At 35.9% G+C, this 25,537-nt stretch overlaps 1 protein-coding gene across 1 annotated transcript; it reads right to left on the bottom strand.

Moving 5' to 3' along the window:
• Window positions 1–592: 592 nt before the first annotated feature.
• Window positions 593–25,537, bottom strand: LOC149776575 (heat shock 70 kDa protein 12B-like). Its single transcript, XM_089941050.1, has 6 exons — window positions 25,420–25,537; window positions 15,368–15,712; window positions 10,711–10,837; window positions 8,323–8,489; window positions 6,121–6,292; window positions 593–4,296 (listed from the first exon to the last, which is right to left on the bottom strand). The coding sequence occupies exons 2-6, from the start codon at window positions 15,668–15,670 to the stop codon at window positions 3,227–3,229; spliced, it is 1,839 nt and encodes a 612-aa protein (XP_089797176.1). The 5' UTR covers window positions 15,671–15,712; window positions 25,420–25,537; the 3' UTR covers window positions 593–3,226.

The raw sequence follows: 25,537 nt of genomic DNA, 5'->3' as shown, positions 1-25,537 counted from the left end.
CTCTTTGATAATGGAGTAAAGCCAGCAGGCTTAGAGCTCTCTTGGAGTATGTAGATTCAACGGTTACCGGTTCACGAACGGGTGATCCCGTAGCGTTCCATAACGTCTGGCAGCAATTTGGAGGCATACAAATGTCCAGTGACACAAGAAGGGACAGGCAAACAAAGACGACTAACCCTTTCCATCGAAACATGCTGCGTATAAAACTAAATTGACAGCCCGTCTACGTGATTTTTGGTCCCATTTTGTCTGATCCAAACTTTGTTCATTTTTTCTTGGTTAGAGTTCAGAACATTATATCCATGTTATATTGCCTATGACAATCTCATTATCATGTCTCTATGTCTCATTTCATATTTCATATTTGGCCAGTTGCTGTATGGTGATTTCCAGACAAGTCTGTTTTTCATCTGTACGAATAAATGCGGGACTGATCTTAAGAAACACCAGTCTGATCTTCAAATCAATCTACAGAATATTTACAGCAGCCGACTAATTGATATTCCTGATAATATAAATATCTTCCATTGTGTATTGTTACGTGATTAGGCTCAAATAAACAGTAAGACAAGAAAGAGTGAAAACAACAAGCTTTGAAAAATATAACAATTTATTTCCCTGGAAAAATACTGTTTAAAATGAAGAAGAAAAACTTACGGTTTCAAGAATCTAATCCAAAAATAATCAAGAATAATCCACTAATACAAATTTTGAAGTCCTAATAATAAAATGTTCTAATGATTTCAAGTTCTAGTCCCGGCGAAGAATATAAGATGAAAGGCGATGACTTATATTGTAACCTGTAATGTGTTCAAGTCTACAGTTCCTTGTAGAAACAAGAAATATCACTTGTAACAATACAACAGATGGAACGAAGTGCGTGGCCATCTTGTTTCATTCATGCGAAATATAAACGGATTATTGCCATCAACAGCGTATTCATGGTTTCACTATAAATATAAATCATTGATAAGTAATAAGCAGTGTAAAAAAATAAGTGACAGCATACAAATAATAATAATTTTCATTGATTAAAATAACTTCACTTTCTTATTATCATTACGAACATTTTTCTGTACATTTATTACAACTCATATAATGAAATCAAGGTCTAAAGAACAACCTACTGAATAATCAACGTGATAGATATGTAACTGATATGTAAACAAATCTAAAACAACAAGAAATATATATTTGTATGGCCTTTTTCAACGTAGTTTGATTGGTATGCGGATGGTAGAAATAAACAGGGAGACAACTCACGATAATCTTAAATGATCTCATTGGCCATGCTTTTTGTATTATTTTATCTTACTGCAATGCTATTTAATTATATCCATATTGTGTGCGATAATATTGAAACACATCGAATGAATATTTAATTGGTTCGACTGATAATAAAGGATGTAATCGCTGAACAGTATTTATCACACACACACACACACACACACACACACACACACATATATATATATATATATATATATATATATATATATATATATATATATATATATATATATATATATATATATATATATATATATATATATATGTCTGTGTGTGTGTCTATGTGTCTGTGTGTTTATAATGCTAGAGTAACAAAATTTGCTAGGGGTTGGTTACACTATCGTTCCATAATTTTCGAATAATTGTTTACACTATAATACACTATAATTTCATCGTGACCGAGTGCATGATCTTAATATTATATTCAATCTTGAATAGATTTATATGTTTATATTTACTTCTGAACGCCAAGTTTTAGCTTGATACGGATGTGAAAACCATGCATATTAAAGAAAATGATCGTGCTTATCAAAAGGTTATCAAGTTATTGAGTAATGTGAAGCAGAAGTTAACAACCAGTTCATAACTATCGGCAATCTAGGAGAACGGAATGGTCATTTTTCTGGTATCATAAACGGATATCCTTTATAATATATTTTATCGCCATCGGTTGTAACTATTAATAAGTTATGATGTGATTTGAATAAAGTTTTATTGGAAGAAAAACTCTCTCGCTATCTCTTTCTCGGAGGCTCGAGGGCTCAGTGGTAAGCGTGTTGGATACCCAACAGAAAACTTGTGGGTGTGAATCCTACCATCGGATCAGCCTGGATTGACTGCTGTGTTGTGCATGCTACTCCAGTTGCCTTGAGCAATGCACTCTACTCCAAATGCCTCGGTACCCAACAATTTACTTGTCCCCCTCCGCCGATTTCACCTCTAAACAGGTTTTGGCCTACATCCGTAAACCCTAATAACTTAATAGCTGAACACTATATGTTTGCCCCCGTCCCCAAAAATGATACCGCGGACGCCCCTGCCAACAGTGCTCTCTCTCTCTCTCTCTCTCTCTCTCTCAAAACATTTGAATGATTTGGTGATTACCAATCCGACTAAAAAGCAGAGTAGCTTGACCTTATTATGTGCATGCATCCAGAATGTAGCACGTGACTGAATATGTTTAGTCTATTTTATGCACATTTACAGGGAATAAATTAAATATTAGTAAAACTACTGTATTTATTTAGAAAAATGCGCCTGTTAGTTGAATGGTAATTACAAACTATTGCAAATACATCATTCAATTCATGTATTTCAAGTTTAAAACTCCGATATATAATTCTGTTATTTTATGTGCGTTTATTACATTTGGTTGTCTTGACACGCAATGAAAAGCAAACAACAAATGCATTTATTCCAATAATAGTAACTATGGAAAAGCATGTAATGGTTATGTCTATCACCAAAGTCCAAGGCACGCCAAGACATTTTAACACTGAATGGATCCTGCCTTTTAGCTGTTACATCGACCAATCAATATATTTGTGCTAATTCTTGCATAGTGATGGACTTTGAACTAGTTATATATTGTGGCAAATTTAAACCTTACTTTAAACAGAGAATTATTATGGAGTTTGTCAAAGTGTAACCCGTAAATAACTCACAGCGGTTTGGAAAATTCACGTTTTGAAGAAACCTGAATTGTATGGCTCGTAAAGGGAGACAAAACTGAGTTTATAAACAGCAAAATATAGACTTGTATGAAAAAATGTTTAATATCTGCCTGCAAAACCTCGTGTGTTGTGGGATTTATCGCGGAATGAAGGCCTGTTAGTATTTAAGAATGTGTGAACTTGTCCAACGCTGTGTCAATTGCATTTGTTTTGTACCACAAAGCAGTAAATTCTAACGCTCTTGAAAGCGGTTTTGATTTTGGTCATACTAGAAAATTGAACTCAGACTTGATACAATGACCAGAATTAAGGTCTTTTGCTTCTACCGTTAGTTCGATGTCACCAAAAGACATTGTTATATCAACGAGTGTAGAACCAACTTCTTTTAAATTTGGTATTTCAAGTTCAAGTTTTCCCACTCTTGAGCAACCTTGATCAGTGATAAATCTCGGTGTCGGATTTCTGGTTCTGTATATCTCGATGGTAGCCTTGTTTGTACTGTAATAAAGAGCTCTGTAAGTGTGCTTAGCAAAGGTTTCACCTGGTATTACACGCGTTCCTGCCCGCATAAAAGGTTGAAACACATCCTCCACAACATACGTTTGCCGATTGCTACAAAAGATCTTTTTATCTATCGGATGAATGGTTTCATTAAATGGAACTCTGAGACTAATCCCGTAAGAATAAGGAAGAACTCGTTCTCTGATTGCCATGCGGTTATGACCGTAAAGAACCGCACCTTTCACCACTGCTAGGATTGGTTCACCTGGAATTATTACAATAATTCCCATATCTTTAACTGCTGCTTTCACTGCTTCTTTCATTACCTCTGATGCAGAAAATCCCCCAACCATAACAATAGCGTCCAAATCGTAAATATTCCCGTTCGAAAAATATTTCTGTTTCAAAAACTCAACAATATTGTTTTTCGGCTTTTCAAAGAACCTTAACGTTACTGTATTTGACAGTTCAAGATGACCGTTTTTGTAACCAATCCCATCCTCTGAGGGAATGGTGCCGTTGTGTAGCTCTACACAACGTCTTTCTTTGTAGCTATTAGCAAGTGTGGGGCATAGTCGCATCTTTGTTACCTTCGTCGGGCTTAATGATATAGTCCGTTTCTTCAGCTCAAACTGGTTTCGCATATATAAGAAATCGTTAGTTGTCTCTGCTGAGAACTTAACAATCGCTTCATCTCCACAAATCTTCTTCAGCAAACTCCAGAAAGCTTCATCTACAGTCACGCCTCCCCAGTCTCCTCCATTTGGTTCTGTCAGTTCTCGCAGGTCATTCGACTCCATGACTTCATAGGCTATTATGTCAGCTGTTCCGCCTGCATATCAGCAATAAAAATCAAATAAATTAATAATCGATTTGAAGATTTCAATTCGTTATCTTATAATAAATATTTGATTTGTAATGAAATAAACACATGATAACAGAACCACATATCTTACACGACATCATATGGCATTAAAAAGGAATTACACTTGACCTTATTGCAAATTCAAAGCCTTAACGGTGGTCTTTATACAAAAGCATACTTAAATTATATGTTTAAATGCAACCATTGTTTGAAGCTATTGTCACGTATGTAGACCATTGCTCTGTTAGTTTTCTCGCCGAGACCGCACCGGTGACCTAGTGGTTAGAGCGTCCGCCTCAAACCCGTGCCGAGTCATGCCAAAGATTTACGAAAATGGTACCTACAGCTGCCTCGCGTGGCGCTCAGCATTAAGAGGTTAGTGTTAGGACTGGTCTGCCTGGTGTCAGGATAATGTGACTGGGTGGGACATCATGCTACATGTCTGCGGCATGATGCCCCAGTGCTAGACATCACTATAAACTGCCACATTGCCGACATCGTAGTGATAAGACTGAAAATTGTTAAAGCTGCGTTAAAAATCCTAATCACACACACACACACACACACACACACACACACACACACAGAGTTCTCGCAGGTCGTGCGACTCCAAGACTTCATTGGCTATTATGTCAGCAGTTCCACTAAATGTCATCAATACGAAACAAACAAATTAATCGACTTGTAGATTTTAATTCGTTATCTTATAAGTTTTTGTTTTGCAATGAAAATAAACAAAACAACTGTACAGGTATTTCGTTATCAAGCCAACCACATATCTTACATGATATTGTATGGAAATCAAAATAGAAACAACAGAAAGCCTTGACCGTATTGCTAATACATGGCCTTGACTGTGGCTTTCATGTGAAAGGATACTTAAATTATATGTTTAAAAATAAACGCTGTTTGAGCTATCATCAAGTATTTAAACTATGATGTCCATTGCAAAACAAAAAGCGTTTTCTAGATGGAATTACAGATCGTATACACGTATGTACGAATAAACTGCATATCCATTTGTATCTTTTTAATATCGAACAGACACATTCAGATATACTTTTGTGAAGAAAAAAAAAGATAATTGTGAAGTCATACCTCCATCTTCGCTCAGGGAAATTAACTTCTACTAGACTTCTACTATATGCGTGCTGTTTTTGCTGCCAATAACCAATGCATGATGCAACCACGCTATCAAGACACTGCACTGATATTTATATTAACTAGCATTGCTTGCAATGATATGGCTTGTTTCAAAATTCAACAATGAGGTCACAAGATCAGTGAAAGGGAGCATTAATGTTTCATTTCTGGAAACTAAATTGCAACATACAAGGTCTTATTCTGAGTTCCATCATCAGTATGTCCCGGTATCCCTAATTAATCACTGATGTACTTTGCAGTAATTTTAATTTCCATCACTATCACTTCGAAACAGACTGTATCTTATGAATGCAATGCAATCAATGCTATTTTTCTTTCTGTAATTCGATATTGTGCCGGAGTCAGATATTATTTTTATTGGCGGTAAAATATTTTCTGTAAAAAGTAATTCATAGACTACGATATCTAAATTCTGGCAGCAGCTGAATGTAAAATCTTTCAAGCAAGAGAAGTTTGAAATTACATAACTTTGTCGACTTTGACAAGTGGTCAGTATACTGTCTGAATAGCTATAATTATGTTCAAAGGCAACTCTCTCTCTCTCTATCTCTCTCTGACCATTTAGAAACATGTTACACGCATTCTTTAGAGATAACTTCTTCCTAATCTAATCACAAATTAGCTTACCTCCTAAATCCATAAGTAGGAACTTCTGTTTTGGTGTAAAGGGTACTGTACTTGCTGCGCCAGCTTCGCTACGAATGAGCTTTAACTGGCAATATTTACAGTACAGTGCCGCTGTCTCAGGTTCTAATGCCAACCATATCTGTTTGCTTAATGCTTCTTGCTTTTTATGATCCTAGAGGGAAAAAAATGCATGGCTGCTGACAGTTGCAAATAAAAAAAATGATCTTGAATGAATCTCAGATGAATATAACAAACAACTCATTATACCACCAAGCTCTTTTCCGTTTCTTTCGTATATTCTCTTCGCATTACATCCATGAATTAGTTTAGAGTACATCCCCGCGGTATGTTTTGTCACAATGCAGTTAGATTTCTCCGTAGTACTGATGTTGAACGTTTACAGGTGATAATTATTGTTCCATACTCGATTTGGCATTTAAACAATTTAAAGCTGAACAAAACCCTACACAAGGCGTACTTCTTCTGCACTACGGTCAAACTAATAGTGCGTTCCGATCTGCACACAGGGGTGGAACATAGTATTGTAATAAAACAAGATAGTACACTCGGGATGACTAAGATTGTGACTTATGGTGAAATAGTATACACAGGTGAATACAACGTATATAAAACTGCACTTGGTTTTGTAGCGGCAACATTATATTACAAATCCATGGTCTGAAATTAACTGGACGAAAAAAAAAAGCTAAAACCAACAGGTTTTTGTGAAATTCAAAAAAAAATCTTTCTCAGAATACAAGATGAAAATTTAAAAAAGCGTACATTGTTCTGAATTAACTCCCAAATAGTCCTAAAAGTTCTACCACAAGGACAAAAGAGTAGAATGTTCTGAAAGAATTCCACTGGTGTTCCAAAATGAATTCTAATCTTGAATGTGTTGAGGTGCAAGTGCTCAACTTTCCTTGAATTCCTTGAATGAATTCACAATACTTCCAAAATAGTGATTTAGTCCTAAAGTCAATAGCACCTTGCAATTTCAATAAATAATAGCAATAAATAAGTCCTCTCAAATTATAACTGAACACTACTAAAAGACTCATTTCACTTAAAATATTACGATATGAATGCATAATGCTCATGTAAAAACAACAAACGTAATATAAAAGGTTGAGACACAAGAAGAGGACCAGGATGATGATCAAAAATTCATTTCCAGAATATTCTAAGTTGTAATCAAGGTCAGGTTTTTGCTTACATTTTCGTAAGCTACCTGGCAAAGATCAGATGGACCATGTTTTACCGAGTGGAAAACCAATGTGCTGAACTCAAAACCAAGTAAACATATTTAGAAAAATAGCATATTTGTCAGGAACGCCCAAGCTCATACCCTCTCATAATACAAATTCAATATACATAACAATATGTTCACAGACGTGTGTAGACAGACCACATAACTTTAGGAATTTTTGTTATTCTACAAATATATGGAGGAGGAAAATGATAGTTTACTCAATGAATGAATGAATAAACAGTGGCAGATCCTATTAAATGACTGAAATGCAGAATAGTTATTTAAATTGTAGCCAGTTTTAATACGAGCAACAAAGAGATAGTATATAAGATGAAGCATTTATCATCGAAAACGCTTATTTAAAGTTCTATTCTTAACATTTATATTGTTTTTAATTACTCTTACTCGCGGGTAACTTTCATGATTTTGCTGTTGTTATTGTTATAGTGATAATGAGGAAAATGACCAATAATTTCTATTTATATCAAGGACTGCCAATATAGTATCAATATTGTTATCTGTTAAATACACATTTTAAAATCATCAATAAAGTACCAAATAAAAATAAAATTTAACTTGTTGATTGTGTATACTTACTCGTAGCATGTGCCGGTCTATAGCAAAAACGTATGCGCGAACTTAACTTGTATAAGTACTTTATATATATATATATATATATATATATATATATATATATATATATATATATATATATATATATATATATATATATATATATATATATATATATATATATATATTTAAACAATGACACGTATGATGATAGCACCAATTTATTTTTTCAGTTTTTTTTAGTCAGTTCTTCGGCATGACACAGCGAACATTATGCTATAGTGCTGTTAAAAAAAAGCAATTTCACAAATGAGGTCTCAATCTATAAAAAAACTATAAAAATTATTATCGAATTCAGAGTAAATTGACATCCTTACCTGTGCAAATGTATCGGCATTGAATCGCTTGCCACAATCACCATTGCCATCTCTGAAGTCCTCCCAAAAATGGGCCTTTATTGCAGCGTTCCGCATGAATTGCCTAGCGCCATCTTCCCAAATTGCAGGAACAGTAATCACCCACACAAAATCACTGTCTTTGATCCCTTTAATGTAATAAGTCAGTTATTCAGTTTTATATATGTCTCCATGTTCCTTTCCAAGAAAATGTTTCTTGGTTAGCAAGTCACACCATGTAGAAAGTTTTGAAAACTGTAAATTAGTTTCATAGAAATCAACTCTTTGAAAACCTGCCTTTGTGTATGGATGCTAAGGATAATTATAAAAGAAAACATTAAATCCAATGCAAAAATATTTTGCTCAATGTTTTCTCAATGCATAAAGTCAAAATTATTTTGCAATATGAATGGATTTTCAACAAGACATAGTCAATATTGTTAAACAATGTCTATGATAAAACTTGTTACAGTTGGATAAGGAGATTATGGTAATGTTAGCAAAAACCGCTTCAAATGACCCGAATGCGTTGACGCATAGAACAGTTGAGGATTTATGTAATGGTTCACAATCAGTTTCCAAAGTCCTATCAGTTTTGTGGCTTGCATTTCTGTGTTTTGATAGTTTTATAAAAGCAGAGCTATTTTTATCCCATGTTAAGGATAGACCACCGTTTTATGTCTTGCTTTGTCATCTTGTGTGAAGCCATACACCAAACTTTGACATAAAAGCTAAAAATTTTAGTTGATGATGATATAGACGGCCTTGAGATTATTTAATATATGGTAGCTATGATAAAACATAATCTCAGAATATGTTACAAAATAAAGAAAATTTGTATTTATAATTTTCTCTGTCATGCTTACTGATGCATCCTGTGACTATTAATATGTGATCGACATTAGATACCGGGCCGAGGGCAAGATCGTCAATCTGAGTCTGACATGCAACATAGCATGGACCATTTCTCTACATTTTGTGACAATTTCGGTCTCACAATCAGTATTAGGAAAACAGAGGTGATGCACCGAATTGCACCATGATAACATTACGAAGAGCCTGCCACGCAGAACATGACCACAGCGTACTTGCCGTGGACATGTTTGCCTGTCTCAGCAGCACACTGTCAAGTTCAGATCACGACGATGATGAAACCACTTACTTACAAAAGCTTGACTGGGTCGTGATGTCAAAGTCATCTTTGAACTCGAGCAGCCAAAAAAATAGCATTAATGTCATTATTTTGCAGCAAATGTGTGTTAATTATTTTTTGTTACTTGCTTTCTTCGGCACGTATAAGTCACCTTTAAAACAGAGAGAGGGAAGCCAAGATTTTGCGCTAGGGAATACTTTACGGTATAAATATAATGCCTTGGAAATAGGCTAACGTTCGCGATATATATATATATATATATATATATATATATATATATATATATATATATATATATATATATATATATAGACTACCTTTTTATTTCTTGCCTTGCTATCTTGTGTGAAGCCATACACCAAACTTTGGCATCAAAGCTCAAATTTTCAATTGATGATGCAAAAGACGGCCTTGAGATTGCTTAATATATGGTATAGCTTTTGAATTCTGTCTGATGAAGCATTAAAGCGAAACCGGTCACACATTCTACGTCTTGGTGTCGTTTATTTTATGATATATATATATATATATATATATATATATATATATATATATATATATATATATATATATATATATATATATATATATATATATATATATATTCAGAATGAAATTGTAATAACACATTTGTTTCAGCATATCTCAATACTGCGCAGTGTTCTCACTGTAGATATACTTTGTGACCCTTTTTAAATTGCTATTGTTGGTCTCCTTCTTCGCCAGTTTTGTTTACATTTATGCAGATCTTGGTGGCATTTTCAAAATGAATTTTTGAATTATGTAGTTGAGTGATACTCTTTATTTAAGCATCCAAGCTGTGCAAGGTTTGATATGTTACATGTGTACATTATATACATTGGCCAATTATAACCGAGCTTTTTTGAAGAACGTGAAGGATAGTAAAGAAGTAGGATTGTTTATCTTACTGCCTTAGTCATTGGTAACATGGGTGGAATAATGTTGCATTAACTAATCAGAAAGATTTATTAGTATGAAAAGCCAATATTAGGCTTGACTAGTCCTGAAAATCTATAGTACTCTCAATGACAGTTGTGCGCTATTGTGGCCACGGGTATGCTGTCTGTCTATACTTCAGTGCAAGTTTCTACTGACCACTATTCACATTCAAAATGTATATTTCATGGTATTAAAACCGGGCGAAAATCACAGTGGAGTGCAATGACAGCTAAGCAGCAAAGCTACTTCAGGAATACCTGGCAGCCGGTTCCGCACCATGTTAAGAAGATGGTCCTTAAGATATGCAATAGCTGCAGAAAACACATCTATCGCTGGCATCTTCTTTCCCCGAATATCTTTGAGTTGCATGTTTCTTCTGTAGCTCTTCAAAAGGAATAACATGTTTTAGTACCAAAATACAATATGGAAATTCAATTTTATTTTTAGGGGGATACATGTAGCATCTCTGTATGAAACTTGTTTGCAGTAAACGTGTCTTGCCCATTGATTCAATGTTTAATGATTTTGTACCATAAATACACCATAGTCTCTTATTAAATGAGTCTTTTTTACGCTATCATTTACGCACTGAAATCCGACAATAGCCACGATTGAGAGGCGATGGCCAGGATTGCTAGAGTCATTAACCGGGCAGCTCACCATACCACGCCCAATGCAATGACTGCTTCAGCTAACTTAGGTCTGATACGACATGACGCATGTCTGCGGTCCACGTCAAACCTCGTCATAACCTGGATTTACGGACAACTCAATTGGGGTCAACGTTTCCTTTTTTTGAGGAACAATCAAAGAATTTCGGAGGTAAACAACTAAGGAACTGCTCCTTCAACACACCAACCCAAACATGCGTTTATAAACATCCAGCCTCCACCAGTGTGAAGGAGCGTTAAGCGGCCTCGGAACTAGGGATCGTTTCAATCAGATGCGAACTAATACCGAACCCACACCAATGCCAGGAGACAACAATCTAACCAATTTAGGAGGCAATCGTATGGAATCGGTAAGAAACTAAATTGTGTCATTAAGCTATCTCCCTTCACCCGCTTGCATGCATCCTACCTGGGATCGACCGACTTCAACAATTTCAGACTCACTGGATATTCTCTCAGAACGATTGGATGATCCAAGTCCTTTCGGATGGACTTCGAGTTGCATTTAAGCAATACCCTCTCCATTCATCCTCTCTTATTTTGCTGACGAACCATTATATGAGGAGAAGGAGGCCTTTCTATAAATGGAGATATATTCACGCATCGTAAAATAATCGGTAGAGATTGTAGAGATTGTGATTGTGCAAAGCCACAATCTCCGTACTTGTGTTCAAGGCTGTTTCTTATTCGGAAAGCAAACCGCAAGTTGAGTCCGATCATAGACTAGAGACACATCAACCAATTTACTACATCGCCAGTTCAAAGTCCTAACAGTTGGCTTCAACATCAGCCATTGCGTTTTTAACAAAGGGCATCGATTGCGTCGTGACCTTGTCTCGATCGACTGTACCTACAAAGACGGCAACTACCTTGGACGATATCAGTCAGAAACAAATGGTAAGTTTTATTCCACGCCAAGGCAGGAACGATCTCATCTAAATTTTATCTCATGTAAAGTTTCTTGTGATCTGAGAAAAACCCTACATACGTCCATCTCAAAATTTGTCCGTATGGGTATGGAGTTTATCGTCATTCTGAACCTGGAACGGTTTCTTTGTCTTTTTATGCACCCCTTACAAAGAATATTTCGAACACAGCCGCTCTTCTTTACAAGTCCTCTCGAACAATCAGTTATAATCACGCCAGTGATATGATAATTGCTGAGTCAGTGACGCAGTCCAGATTGTCTGACCATGGGGCTCCCTCTGGTGAAGCCCCAAGCAAAGATAACTGTATGTACCAACGCCAGTAGGTAGGGTTGGGGCTCCCAGATATTACCGGACTTCACTACTATCAGCGGCACGTCGGAACCAGTGGAGCGGCTTCTCATATCAACCTTTTAGAACCGAAGGATGTCACCAGCACCTTTCTCTTATGGAAAAATCAACTCAGACAGCACGGTCCTCATTTTGTCCGGTAACACTGTGTGGTGACCTATCTACTCAAGGGGTGCACCAAATCACCTGACCTGTGTGTTGTGATATGGCAGTTTCTACGTTGTTGCGACAATCTCCATATCAACGTACAAATCAGAAACATTTGTGGCGGACACGATGTCTTGATCAGCACTCTATCTAGTAAAGGTCAAGTCATTCATACGGAATGGTCTCTCCACCCGTATGCCTGTATACGGATCTGCGCCTTTTGGGGTCGTCCGATGATCGATCATTTTGCGACAAGATGGAATCACAAGTTGACCATCTTCGTCTCTCCAGTCCTAGGCCAAGAAACCTGGGCCGTGGACTCAGTGTTAATCATTGGGAGGGGCAGTTGGCATTGTACTACCCTCCCCACGCGGTACTTATACAAAAAATCCAGAAGTTATGGGGTCAGAAATGCAAAATGATTCTGAAAGCTCCTCGCAGATGGGACAATCCCTGGGTCACCGAAGTATTCGATCTAGCGATCTCGAGAGCAAAAAGTCATACACTGTGGATGTTTACGAATGAAGGTGACGTGTTTTCAGGGACTGTTGTCATCTCAGTAACATCGTCCCTCTGAGTACCTCAGTTCCTCAAGAGGCCGACTTTTTATCTGACTTTTCGAGTAGAAACAGATGGCCCCAGTTACTATCAAAAACTACCACTCCATGATCTTGGACAAATTACGGCATCATGGCATATTTAATATTGGGCATGATGAAGATCATTCGGTTCTTTTGGCCAAGTTTGATCTCAGTCGACCAAAATTCTTCACCCTGTTTCCAAAATGGAATCTGACCTGGGTTTTAACATGGCTCAGTTTGGCTCCAATGAGGTAAATTCGAACCTTGAGTGAACACTTCGCTAAGGTTACTATAATGCAAAATATCTTTCATAATAGCTTTAGCTTCATCATGCAGGGTAAGCGAGCTACGTCCCCTTTCTGTCGACCCACCTATTGTCAGTTCAGATCGGATGGTTTCGTGGTCTTCTTGACACAACCAGGATTTGTAGCCAAAACTAGGTTACCGTCTCTTCCATAGATAGGTCCAGAGCGGCAGCCATGCAAGATCTTGCTCGATCACTCAAGCACTTCTTGAAACTCACAGAGACAAATCGTGGCACACGCAAACGCCCCTTTCCGGTTAAAACCGGGAAGCATGATATCATCCCTCAAGCCCTTGCTTCGTGGCTGAAATGGGTTATACTCTCGGCGCACTCGGTCTCACAAGATCCGAGTCACCTCATGATGATTACTGTTCATGAGATTAGAGCAATCTATGCAAGCGAGTCTCTCGTTCGAACGTAACGTTTCGATCCGTAATATAATATAAACTGTTGGCATGCAGAGTCAACCTTCTTGAGATTTTATCTCAGAGATTTACCTTCGCAGAGACAATCCTTGAATTCGGTAGGTCCTGTGTCAGCAGCAAAGATGGCCACCAGACCCAGATAAAACAACACTTCCTATCAGCATCGCTGGATTTGCCAGTGAAATTGTGTAGGTAAAAAGATTTTAAGTGACCATAGGTTGTGTTGCTTATGTTGTTGTTGTTGTTGGGTTTAACGCCATTTTTCAGTACATCATAGGCTAGTATTAATGGTGGAGAAAGAACCCGGGAAAACCCCGGAAAGAACCACCGACACACGAGAAGCTACTGGCAAGCTTTCTCGCATATCCACATTGGCTGAATCTGAGACTCGAACCCACGCAGACAAAGGTGAGATGGCAGTGATCCGTAACGGTGAGCGCTTTAGACCACTCGGCCACTCGAGGACCCCGCTGCTTATGTAAATAGGAGAAAGATTTATCGTTCGCATGGGGAATTCAGTCATTTTTGCCCAGGAAAGTACCCAAGGTAGAGGTTGGATGCTCAGCATTTCCTCCTCCAATTACTTATTTTCCTAACATAATGTTATAACAGAACGGATTTGCAGGAGAAAGCAAATTTTAAATAAATTATTTTTATCCGAGAATACTTACTTACCAAATCTCAATATTTAAAAATCCTCTCAACCACCACACTATGCGAGCATCCTGGTTAGTATTTGGCGGTCGCAAGGGAACGTAATTTCCAAGAGCTATTACCCTTTTCTATATGAGATAGAGAGGGAAAGACAGCTATCGTATATTGGTAGGGCTAGATTCGCCAGGTAACAGGCTAACATTCCTAACGTAATTTGACTGCCCAGACAAATTGACTGCCGAGACAAATTGACTGCCGAGACAAATTGATTATTGAGAATAATAAGAGGCCAATAAAGCCAAAGAAAACCTGTCCTGTAGTCACTCGTTTCTGTATGTAATTACACAATTACACAAAGTGATTTTAAGTATCATTTTTTATGTTTTATCTACTTGGCAAAATATGTGCAATGCAAACTTCACAAACAAGGCTCGGAAAATCACACCCATTATCATGCTATTATTATTCGCTCGTGTATGTATGTATGCATGTATGTATGTATGCTTGTATGCATCTATGTATGTTGTTGTTGTTGTAGGGTTTAGCGCCATTTTTCAGCACAAGGTAGACTATACATGGCGGCCAGTGTAAATCGTGGAGGAAGAACCCGGGAAAACCCCGGAAAGAACCACCGACCCACGAGAAACTACTGGCGAGTTTTCTCACATACCCACATTAGCCGAACCCGAGACTCGAACCCACACAGAAAAAGGTGAGATGGCAATGATCCGCAACGGTGAGCGCTTTAGACCAATCGACCTCTCGGGTCCCCTTCTTGTATATATGTATGTATGTATGTATGTATGTATGTATGTATGCATATATGTTGCTGTACATTTATACCTAATATCTTACCTTTCGCTGAAACAAATTCATTTTAAATCTGCTGAAAAAATACCAATTTTCCATTTGGTTATCATCCAAATCTACATAAGCTTCCTCGGCTTCAAATCCAAAGTAACGGAAGTTCTTATTTTCATCAAACAAAACAGCAGTTGCTGTTTTTTCTGCCTGGAGTTCAGCACCGGCGACCCATTTGGTCTCAGCATATATTTTGACTGGGTCAGTTTTGAATTCGTGACGTGTTGAAAACGCATAAGTAGAGTATGTTGTCCCAATGTCAATAGCGGCAACAATAAGAGGTTCAAATGAGGACATGCTTGCGAACTTTTCCTAAATAATGAAGCTCTGCTGATTCATCTGGAAGAAATAATAATAATAATAATAATAATAATAATAATAACACAAAACTAGCCTTCAAAATATTTACCAGTCTATTAATCGTTAATGAATCCAAGTTATGTAACCAGATGCTAACGATTTTTCAGTATCAGACAGTCAAGAGGAAAGCCAGAATTTAAGTATCACATGATAGCGCCGTGCTGGTTCTATCTAGTTACTCTAAAATGGCACTAAATTAACCTCCTTTTTCATCTAGTGACGTCATATCAGCATATTTCATTGGGGATAGTTGATGGGATGTACACGCTAACAAAAACGTTTACATTCCTAAAATTGCTTTAGATCCGCTAAACTTTTGCGGTGGTATAAATATATTGAGAAACTGAGAAATATATGTGCTTATCTACAAATAAAACCATACAAATACTATCTAACGCTATTATTGTGAATTATATATGTTGTTTTCTTGGTGACCAGATCACCGATCCGCTATGTTGAATCACAAACCCAATGGGCAGATTGCTTAAAGGCCGAATGTGACATTTAACATGGTTATTTTTCTCGTCATAGGTAATTAACAAGACGTGATATATTAGTTTATAATAATTGCAGGCATTAAGTCCATCAATCAGCACTGTTGACAATATTTGTTAATATATTATCAAAATATAGCGAGCGCAATTACTCATATTTGAAACATTAAAAAAAAATCACACTTGCTCTCTCCTTACACATATGCCATGCATGACGACCGGACAGTCGACCATTCTGAACGTAATTCAAGCAACATTTTTTGCTCCTTGCAACAAATCAACAATCCTTATTGGTAGACTTAAAAATAATTCTGAATTAGTCACTAACATCCTCCCAGTTCGATTGATTAGAGTCCTTAAAGGTAGAACATTTTTGAAACACAGGCGAGCTCGTTTGAATATCCATATAGGGACAAAAATGACATTTGATTTGAAAATCTCCCGCACGAATACGGGACAGTCTGGTAATCTATTATTTGTTTAATATGGGCACAAACGAGGAAACTAAATAACTAAAATTAGTCTATTTGTGGCTGTTGGGATATGACACAACAACACAAGTAGGTTATTTAGTGCTGAAGCAATTAGAGCAAGGTACTGTGACCAAGGGCACACTTGTTGTCTATCCGAGTCGATTCCATGGTACCATTCGAACCAGCACTCTTCGATCGCTAATGTGGAACGCTAATAGCTTATTCAACGAGTCATTTGCTCTGATTACCTATCTCGAACTTTATGCAGGACGGCACATAGAGTCTGTTCTACGCCCCATTCCGAGCACACAATGAGGTTGGGTGGAGGGAAGGGGATATGAATAAGAAAATTCACACCCACAACATTAAAGTCCATTTCTAATTCCAACAATAAACTTTTCAATGCTCCCTTTGTGTAAAGATGTACTATGAATATATTATATGTATCAGCACACAGAGAAAATGCCTGTCGATAGCTTGTTTGAGGAATTAATTACATTGCAATTTTATGGGGGTGGTATACTTGAGTTGATGCACATCAAGGTGTCGGCACTACAGTTCCATAACCTTAATAACATTTTTGTGTGTGCTAGATTTAGACACTTCAAAGAACAAATTATTGAAGCTAACAATCTATACCTCAGTGGTAATATACTGAAAAGCCCATTTAGTAACGAAGTTATGTGTAGAAATTTGAATAATATATGATGATACAGATAAAAAGTCAAGGTGTTAGAGCAACAACAGTTGCATAATGAGTTTTGTAAAATTGTCAAGGATGTAAAAGTCTCATTGAGGTAAACTGTATTGTGTGCCACTGGTCAAAACAGACTTTTACTCTGTATCCAGTAAAATACAACAGTGACTGAAATTTTCCAGACTGCTTGAGCCATTCGGTGCGTTTTGGCCGTTACTATGATAACCAATACCACTCAAATGTTTTGATCTCTTTGGCTCGGCTAAAGTTTAAACTTAAATATTTTTCTGCTGTAAAAACCAAGGTTATTTACACACCATAGCAATTAATATAATGTGAAGCATCTGAGAAAAGAACGTAAGTAGAAATGTATTCTTTTTTTGATGTCTGCAAGATGGAATATGATAACTAATGTAAAATATTGGTCTTTGGGCGCAATCAATACACAGTTATGTTACGTAAAGAAAAAACTATGACAGAAGTAATTAAATAAATTCTAACGACCAGAATATTGTCTGAGGAGACATGTCAATGAACAAATGCACAAATGCAAGGGAAGGGTATTTAAAAGTTCTGAATATTCATGTGTTTTACAACAAAGTTCTTTATTCGCGGAAAACCGCCGAGTTTAGAATGAAACCCTGCGTGAGAATTTAACAAAAAGATCATGCATGTGTAAGTGATTCTCCCAGCACAACATAGTAATGAGATAGGGTTGTAATTCGAACAATCATCTGCGCTATGCTTTTTCTAAATAGGCTTTGCTTTGTTTTTCATAAGGTCGGGTATGCTAATTGTATCTCAAGACTTGATGAGAGAGTGAATTGACCACAGACATGACCCTTTCTTTGAAATCTCGTCCACTTGCAATGTCTGCGAAATATATGAATTACAACGAAACCCTTCAAAACTGAAAAGCCTTGGGACCCAAATTAAACTCGGTGTTGAGAAGTATTCAGTTTACTGAGATATTGCATATTTTAAAAAGTCTTTTTGCAAAGAGCTTTTCTGAAAAAAGGGGTTAGAGAGAGAGAATGCAATTATGAAAGCATCCTTTATTGTGTGCGTACGAGTGCACCAAATGAAGAAAGCTGTTATTTTATCTTTAAATATATGTATTTAATGCAGAACTAGCTGAGTAATATGCGTTAATTCCGATAATCGCACTCTGACACATGAATAAATACAGTTGTCAAAAAGAAGTACAGTCCTTGTCACAAGAAACGCCTGAGAAACGTGATATTTGTACAAATTAACGACACGTCGATCCGAATTATGAATGACACTCCATAATGTTTAAATAATCAATATAATTTGTAATGTTCGCAGTTTAAGAGACTGGCTTGAAAAATGCATGTATTGTTGTCTGTATTTTTATTGCATCGTTCTTTAACTTATTTGACTTGAGTTAATGGCATCATGGCCTGCGCCGTAGCCAAATCGCGCTCACCATTAGCAGTCGCGAAATTTCTTTATCTCGGCGTACCAACTTCTATCTTATATTCTCACAGTCTCAAAAGATAACCTTTTTATGGCACCAGATGACTTGTTTACAGCAGTAAGCATACTGGTAGTGCGGCAATGTAAGGATAAAGATGACTGTGATCATTCTTATCTTCTCAAGTGAACTAACTCAATAATTCGAGAAATTATTATGAGACAGTAATGTTGACGAGTGGCCTATATTAAATTATTAATAAAACATTGTTACATGCACTGTAATGATCTAATACTAGTCAATGGAACGGATTATATCGTTATTTACATGTTATTGCTTTAAATTTTACAATACTTGCTTAAGTGTTTTAAATGTAGTCAGTAAATCTTAAAAACTTTTGACAGGCACTTTCAAAATATTTGCGTCATTAGAAAATAGTCAACCCAAATACATTTCTGACCGTTGGAAGTAAGATTCTTACTTTTATGGTACACGCGTGTAGCTTGAACAGATAGATAATATCAGCTTTCATTGGCAATTGCATTGTAGTTAAACAAGGTAAGGCCCCAATCAATCAGTGAACAATCAATACTGTGACGATAATCCATACATACATATATAATTTATTGCAAGGTTAGGGTTCTCTATTCAAAATTTATTCCAAACTGATTTTTTGTTTGTCAGATGATAGTATAATAATTTATTACAGATATAATACCTCCCCTCTTAATATGATCTTAACAACTAAAGAGATAAGTTTCAAATAAAAACGGCAAAGTAACCCATAATAGGTTATATAATGTATAGACATATTAAAATGCATACATTTTTAAATCCTTTCATGCAACAGGAGGTCAAAACAGTGATCATTTCAAGTTTTTGTGTCATTGATAACATCTGTGTCGTTTTTCATCTGGATCAAACGGATCTTTCTTTGCAAAGCATATACATCTCTTATTATTTAAATATTCATTGTCGGTGATAAAAGAAAGGAAAAAATAAAGTACATTCATTTTAGAGGGATATACATTTTCATAGATAATTTGGCTGTCACAAACCACGAATGGAGACCCCTAAGTTTAAAAAGACAAAAAATCGCCCATCCATATTCCTTAAATGGAGAGCCCTATGTTTAAAAAGATCAAAAATTCGCCCATACATATTCCAAGAATGGAGGGCCCTAAGTTTAAAAAGACCAAAACTTCCCCATCCATATTCCACGATTGGAGAGCCCTAAGTTTAAAGAGATCAAAAATTCGCCCATACATATTCCAAGAATGGAGGGCCCTAAGTTTAAAAAGACCAAAACTTCCCCGTCCATATTCCAAGAATCGAGAGCCCTAAGTTTAAAAAGACCGAAAATCTTATATCCATATTCCAAGAATCGAGAGCCCTAAGTTTAAAAAGACTAAAAATCGTACATCCATATTCCACAAATGGAGAGCTCTAAGTTGAAAGAGACAAAATCGTATATCCATATTCCACGAATGGAGAGCCCTAAGCTTAAAAAGACCACAAATCGCCCATCCATATTCCACGAAGGGAGAGCCCTCAGTTTAAAAATACCAAATATCGCCCATCCAAATTCCACGAATGGAGAACCCTGAGCTTAAAATGACCAAAAATCACCCATCCGTATTCCACGAATGTTAGATACTGACAGGAATTCATTCTTAATTTGTGGCATTTTGTAAATCATCTAACATTGCTCCATATGAAAATAAATGAGGTCACATTGGAACGGAAGCAATAAACGTTTCAATGCGCAAAGTTTATTAAGATGAAAATTGCAGTTAGTGAATCCATTACATAGGTCATTATTAGTATATCGATAAAAATGCTGTATATAGCCTGTTCGAGGCATTACAAGGTTCTAATCATTGTGATCATGTGATATTTGTAGGCGATTTTGTTCCAATTCAAAGTGTCAGCATTTCCATTTCATAGCCTTCATGACATATCATTCAAATTAAGCCAATTATGAAGAGCAAATATTCAAATTAATCTAAGAAGTTATATATATATATATATATATATATATATATATATATATATATATATATATATATATATATATATATATATATATATATATATATAGTAATTTCTAAAAGCAATTCGTATTTCGCATTAATTGAAGGAACTTTAGAAAATTCAAATGATGCATAGAACAACATCAAGATGAAATCAAGTATTCAGAGAAAGAATAACTCAGTTACGAATTACATAATATTGTAAAACAATTAAAGTTTTGATTAAAATTAATTGCTTTATATGTGAAGAACTGCCACTGTTTAACAAAATTAAGAAGATCTGTAATTGCCCTGAAAGTGTGGACCCTATATTTCTTCTTCATCGCTTGTGGAGGCCAGAAGTATCGCTAGGCCTAAATCACTGCTAAGAATATTTTGGTGACACTAAACGTATATTCCGTTCTTTTCTAAGAACCAATATTACCATGACACCTAAATAAATGAAAACTGAATCAGTTTTCTGGTCACCACGCCAAAAAAAAAAAAAAAAAAATGTCTGCAAAAGGTAGCTGAAACAGATTGTCTTTTATTGTCGGTAACAACAACTTCGGTAAACAAATTGAAATGTTGCGCATTGGATACGGACAGTATATTTATGTTTCCATAATGAAACCAGTGACGTCACTAGGGTTGGTGTCACCCAGAGCGGTAACTCATGGTGTCACCCACATGGACCTCCTTCCGTAACGGACCATACAGAATCCTTAGTAATGTTTAGTGATAACGGGACTTAGCTGAATGAAACATGCCTTTAAGTCATGTTTTGCGCTAGAGACAACTAGTTCACGTACCTAAATGGTCGAAATTTACAGATGATCGACACGAAATACCCTCCAATCAAGGATCGACAAGATTGTCAACATGTATTTAATGTATTAATGAAAATAATATGTATATCAAGCTTAGTACCACGTGACTATAAACATGTTTCCATTCAGGAGAAAAGACGAGTATGCTAGACATTTTAAGACAATACGAATAGGAATCGGTTCATTATGGTTTCACACCGAGGGAAGTTGTATGGTCTTTTGGCAATCATATTTATTGTTTACTAACCTCTATTTATCATTATCGACAAATAGTCGTTGATATACAGTGTGATTTGTTTTGTTACTTGGTGTCAAGTGCAAGAAAAACGAACATAAACCATGTGACTGTGTAGACATTCTATCATATGGAGAACGTGTTGTCCACTGTTTACAAAATTTAAAGACTTTGACTGATTTATCGTGTGACTATTTACACGTTATAGTTGATAGGATCTTGTTTAAACTGGTATATTACGGATAAGAGTAAAAGGGAGACAAATCTGTGTATTCTTTTTAGAATATCAATGGACTTAAAAGGGAGACAAATCTGTGTATTCTTTTTAGAATATATCAATGTACTTAGAGACCAGCCATTTAATTTTTGACGGGTGTGGACTTCGGTTTTAAAAGTTCTCTTGTCCCAGTTATCTTGGAACAAAGATACTTGAAAAATAGCTCTATTATATTAGTTATTTTTAAAACGAATTGTCTTGAGGTAACAGGAAACAAAGTTCCAGTCTGAAAAGAAAATCACAGCTTCAACCCCACCCCCAAACATGTCACACTATTTATACCATGGATATTTTAAGAACATATACTGCCACAGATAATGCCGGGTGATGCAATAATCTCGTATCGAACTTTACCTTATGGTGTTGTTTATATGCCAACATTTCAGTGTTTCCTTACACTGACATATTACGACCAAGACTTGTATGCAAAACTACATACTGATAGCTGTGTCGACAGTTTTTATCATTTTATCACATACCTTTAAACCTTTAAAGTAAACAAACTTTATGTTCATGTCACTTAGTGTCCCTAGGTATCAACATGTTCTAAAATTAAAATCTACTTATTTAACTTAAATTACGCACCACATCGCATGAAGAGACGATATCACATAATTCCGAACACCGCATTTATACCACCTCTCACCAGTGTAAATGTGATACAGTGATAATATTTCGTTGTTCTGAGAGAGAGAGAGAGAGAGAGAGAGAGAGAGAGTTAATATTTTAAATATACGGCAGCTTTATGTACGTTAATACGTTTATTCCACTATAATACGTTTATTCCACTATAATACGTTTATTCCACTATAATACGTTTATTCCACTATACACAATTTAGTTCTTGAAGCAAGTATTTAGAACAAGAGTATAGAAAATACAATAGGATTCTCACACGGGTTTAGAGGTTTTTGAAATGCAACATAATTCCATAAAAATTTAGTGTGACGAGCGCATTTTATTTATTAGAGCTGAAACGTATGACATTTTCCTATTCAAATATAATTAGTCGATATTAAAAAAAGATATAAAATCCATCCACTTTTCTTTGTCTGCCTTGCTATGTATTGACACTCGTGGCTAAGAGCAGTGAAAACACTGAATTATGTCATTGGAAATGGAATTAAATACAAATGGTATCCAGTAAACCTCTTGATGAAAAATTCAGACGAATGTGGATGTTATTTTCTCCGTTTATCTTCAAACTCAGTACAAAAAAAACAAACCAGGATTTGGATACGTTGATTGAAGATCTTCGGAAGTCATATAAAAATCACTCAAAATACAAGTTATAGTTACGTATTAAAAAGCAATGGCTTACAAATTAGTCACCAAACTCCACCGAAGCTAACCACTGTTCTTAAAGAAACATTTTTGTTGAAACACAAGCAGCCTCTCTTGAGTGTTCGTGTAATGACAAAAATTACCATTCACTGAGGAAACTGCAGTGTTCGTGTAATGACAAAAATTACCATTCACTGAGGAAACTGCAGTGTTCGTGTAATGACAAAAATTACCATTCACTGAGGAAACTGCAGTGTTCGTGTAATGACAAAAATTACCATTCACTGAGGAAACTGCAGTGTTCGCTCAAAGTGATAACTCTCTAGACTAATTGTAATTTTCCATAAATATTAACACATTGAGTTTAGGAACAATCAAACAAGTCATTCGAACATGGAAATTATTTTTTAATTTAAATTGTTTTACCTCACTGCAAAAAAGTCGATTATTTAGTGTCAAATCAATTTTTGTAAAGTGTCTAGCTGAAAGATACACGGACGTTATCGATCCGGGCTGATCCTATGGTAGGACTCGAACTTGGGTCATTTCGGTCGCACATAACTAGTGAGCCACCACTAGCGCCTTCATTATTTACTTTTAACAACATGCAGACGAATGCGTCAGGTCTATTACTAACCCGAACCCGCACAGAAAGGTGGTGGAGTGTGACGGTGACTTGGTTGAAACTTGTTATAACCGCAACAAAATATATATATATATATATATATATATATATATATATATATATATATATATATATATATATATATATATATATATATATATATAGTCATCTCTTACAATAGCCTTGTTTGAGTAATTATATTGAAATTTATGCTTTTTGTAGGAGTCGGTACTATAATTTCACTTCCTTTATGAACTATAATATCCAGATTCAGTTAGGAAGCGAATTAATGGATATAATTACACGTATACCTAAGTACTTTAAAATTACAGTTAGCAACAATAAATGATGCGTAAAAAGAAATTCATATAATACACAAGGAAAATGAAGGATACAAGTCAAGGTAATACTGCAAGAATTTCTAAATTACGAATTTGCTTCAGATGGTCAAAGATTTTAAACAATTTTTGTTCTTTTTTCTTTCTTTCTTTCTTGTTTTGTTTTTGTTTTTGTCGAAATTGTATTCAAAGCGAATCTACTGTGTGGACTTTTCTACTTCGTAACTTCAGGGTTTTCTCGGGTACGATCTCGTTAATAAGTGTCAATTAGGCATCACCTTTCTTAGTTTCGTCGGTAAATTGATACACATGGATAATGGAATAATGTGTGACTTTAAATGGCTAGAGGCAACCCCTCCCTCTTAAACCATTATCGGTTTGTGATTTTCCCCGAACAGTCCTGAACCAATTGTTTAGATACGTTATAAATACATGTACATGATGTTTATTGATAACGGGACTTAGTTGTAAACCAATAAAATCAAGACGGTCGATTAAGTGTAAGTGTCGATGAAATGTTTTTTCGTTAAAGTTGTGTCGTGTCCAGGGGTCGTGTACCGATTATGTTTTTGCCAGGTTCATATAGCTATGTTTCTGATTAAAATTTAAGTAATTTAATTGTTTCATCGTGCTATATTTCTAAACTTAAGCAGCCAATGACCATTTAATTGACGGGCCCTTAAACAGGCTAGTAACAACAAGGACGGTAGCGCCCGAGACAAAAAAATATACAGATGCAAATTATGCTTTCTCATAAATGCCTTTGTTTCGATAAAGTGAAATGAATGCATTCCTGCTTGTCACACCTGTCTTTCTGCATTCGATATGTACAAGGCCACTGGGAATGTTATCTAAAACTAGTGTCATATATAGTAACTTGAGCATGTTGTGCAAATATAAGCTTTTACAGGTTGTATATTACAAACGAGAAGTGTGTATGCAGTGACGTACTGAGAGCTGTGTTGGCAGCGTAAAAAACTAACCTTTGATGAGGAAAAACCTAATGATTACGTCTCTTTGAGTCTTTTGGTGTCCAGGTGGTCAAAACTAAACTTCTCAAACTAATGGTCATATGAGGCACTGTTTCAAAATACATTTCTC

The sequence above is a fragment of the Sinohyriopsis cumingii genome, chromosome 18, assembly GCF_028554795.1.
Source record: "Sinohyriopsis cumingii isolate HCF-2022 chromosome 18, ASM2855479v2, whole genome shotgun sequence".
Classification (NCBI taxonomy): domain Eukaryota; kingdom Metazoa; phylum Mollusca; class Bivalvia; order Unionida; family Unionidae; genus Sinohyriopsis; species Sinohyriopsis cumingii.
The sequence above is the reverse complement of the archived record's forward strand: the minus strand, read 5'-3'. Positions and strand labels throughout refer to the sequence as shown.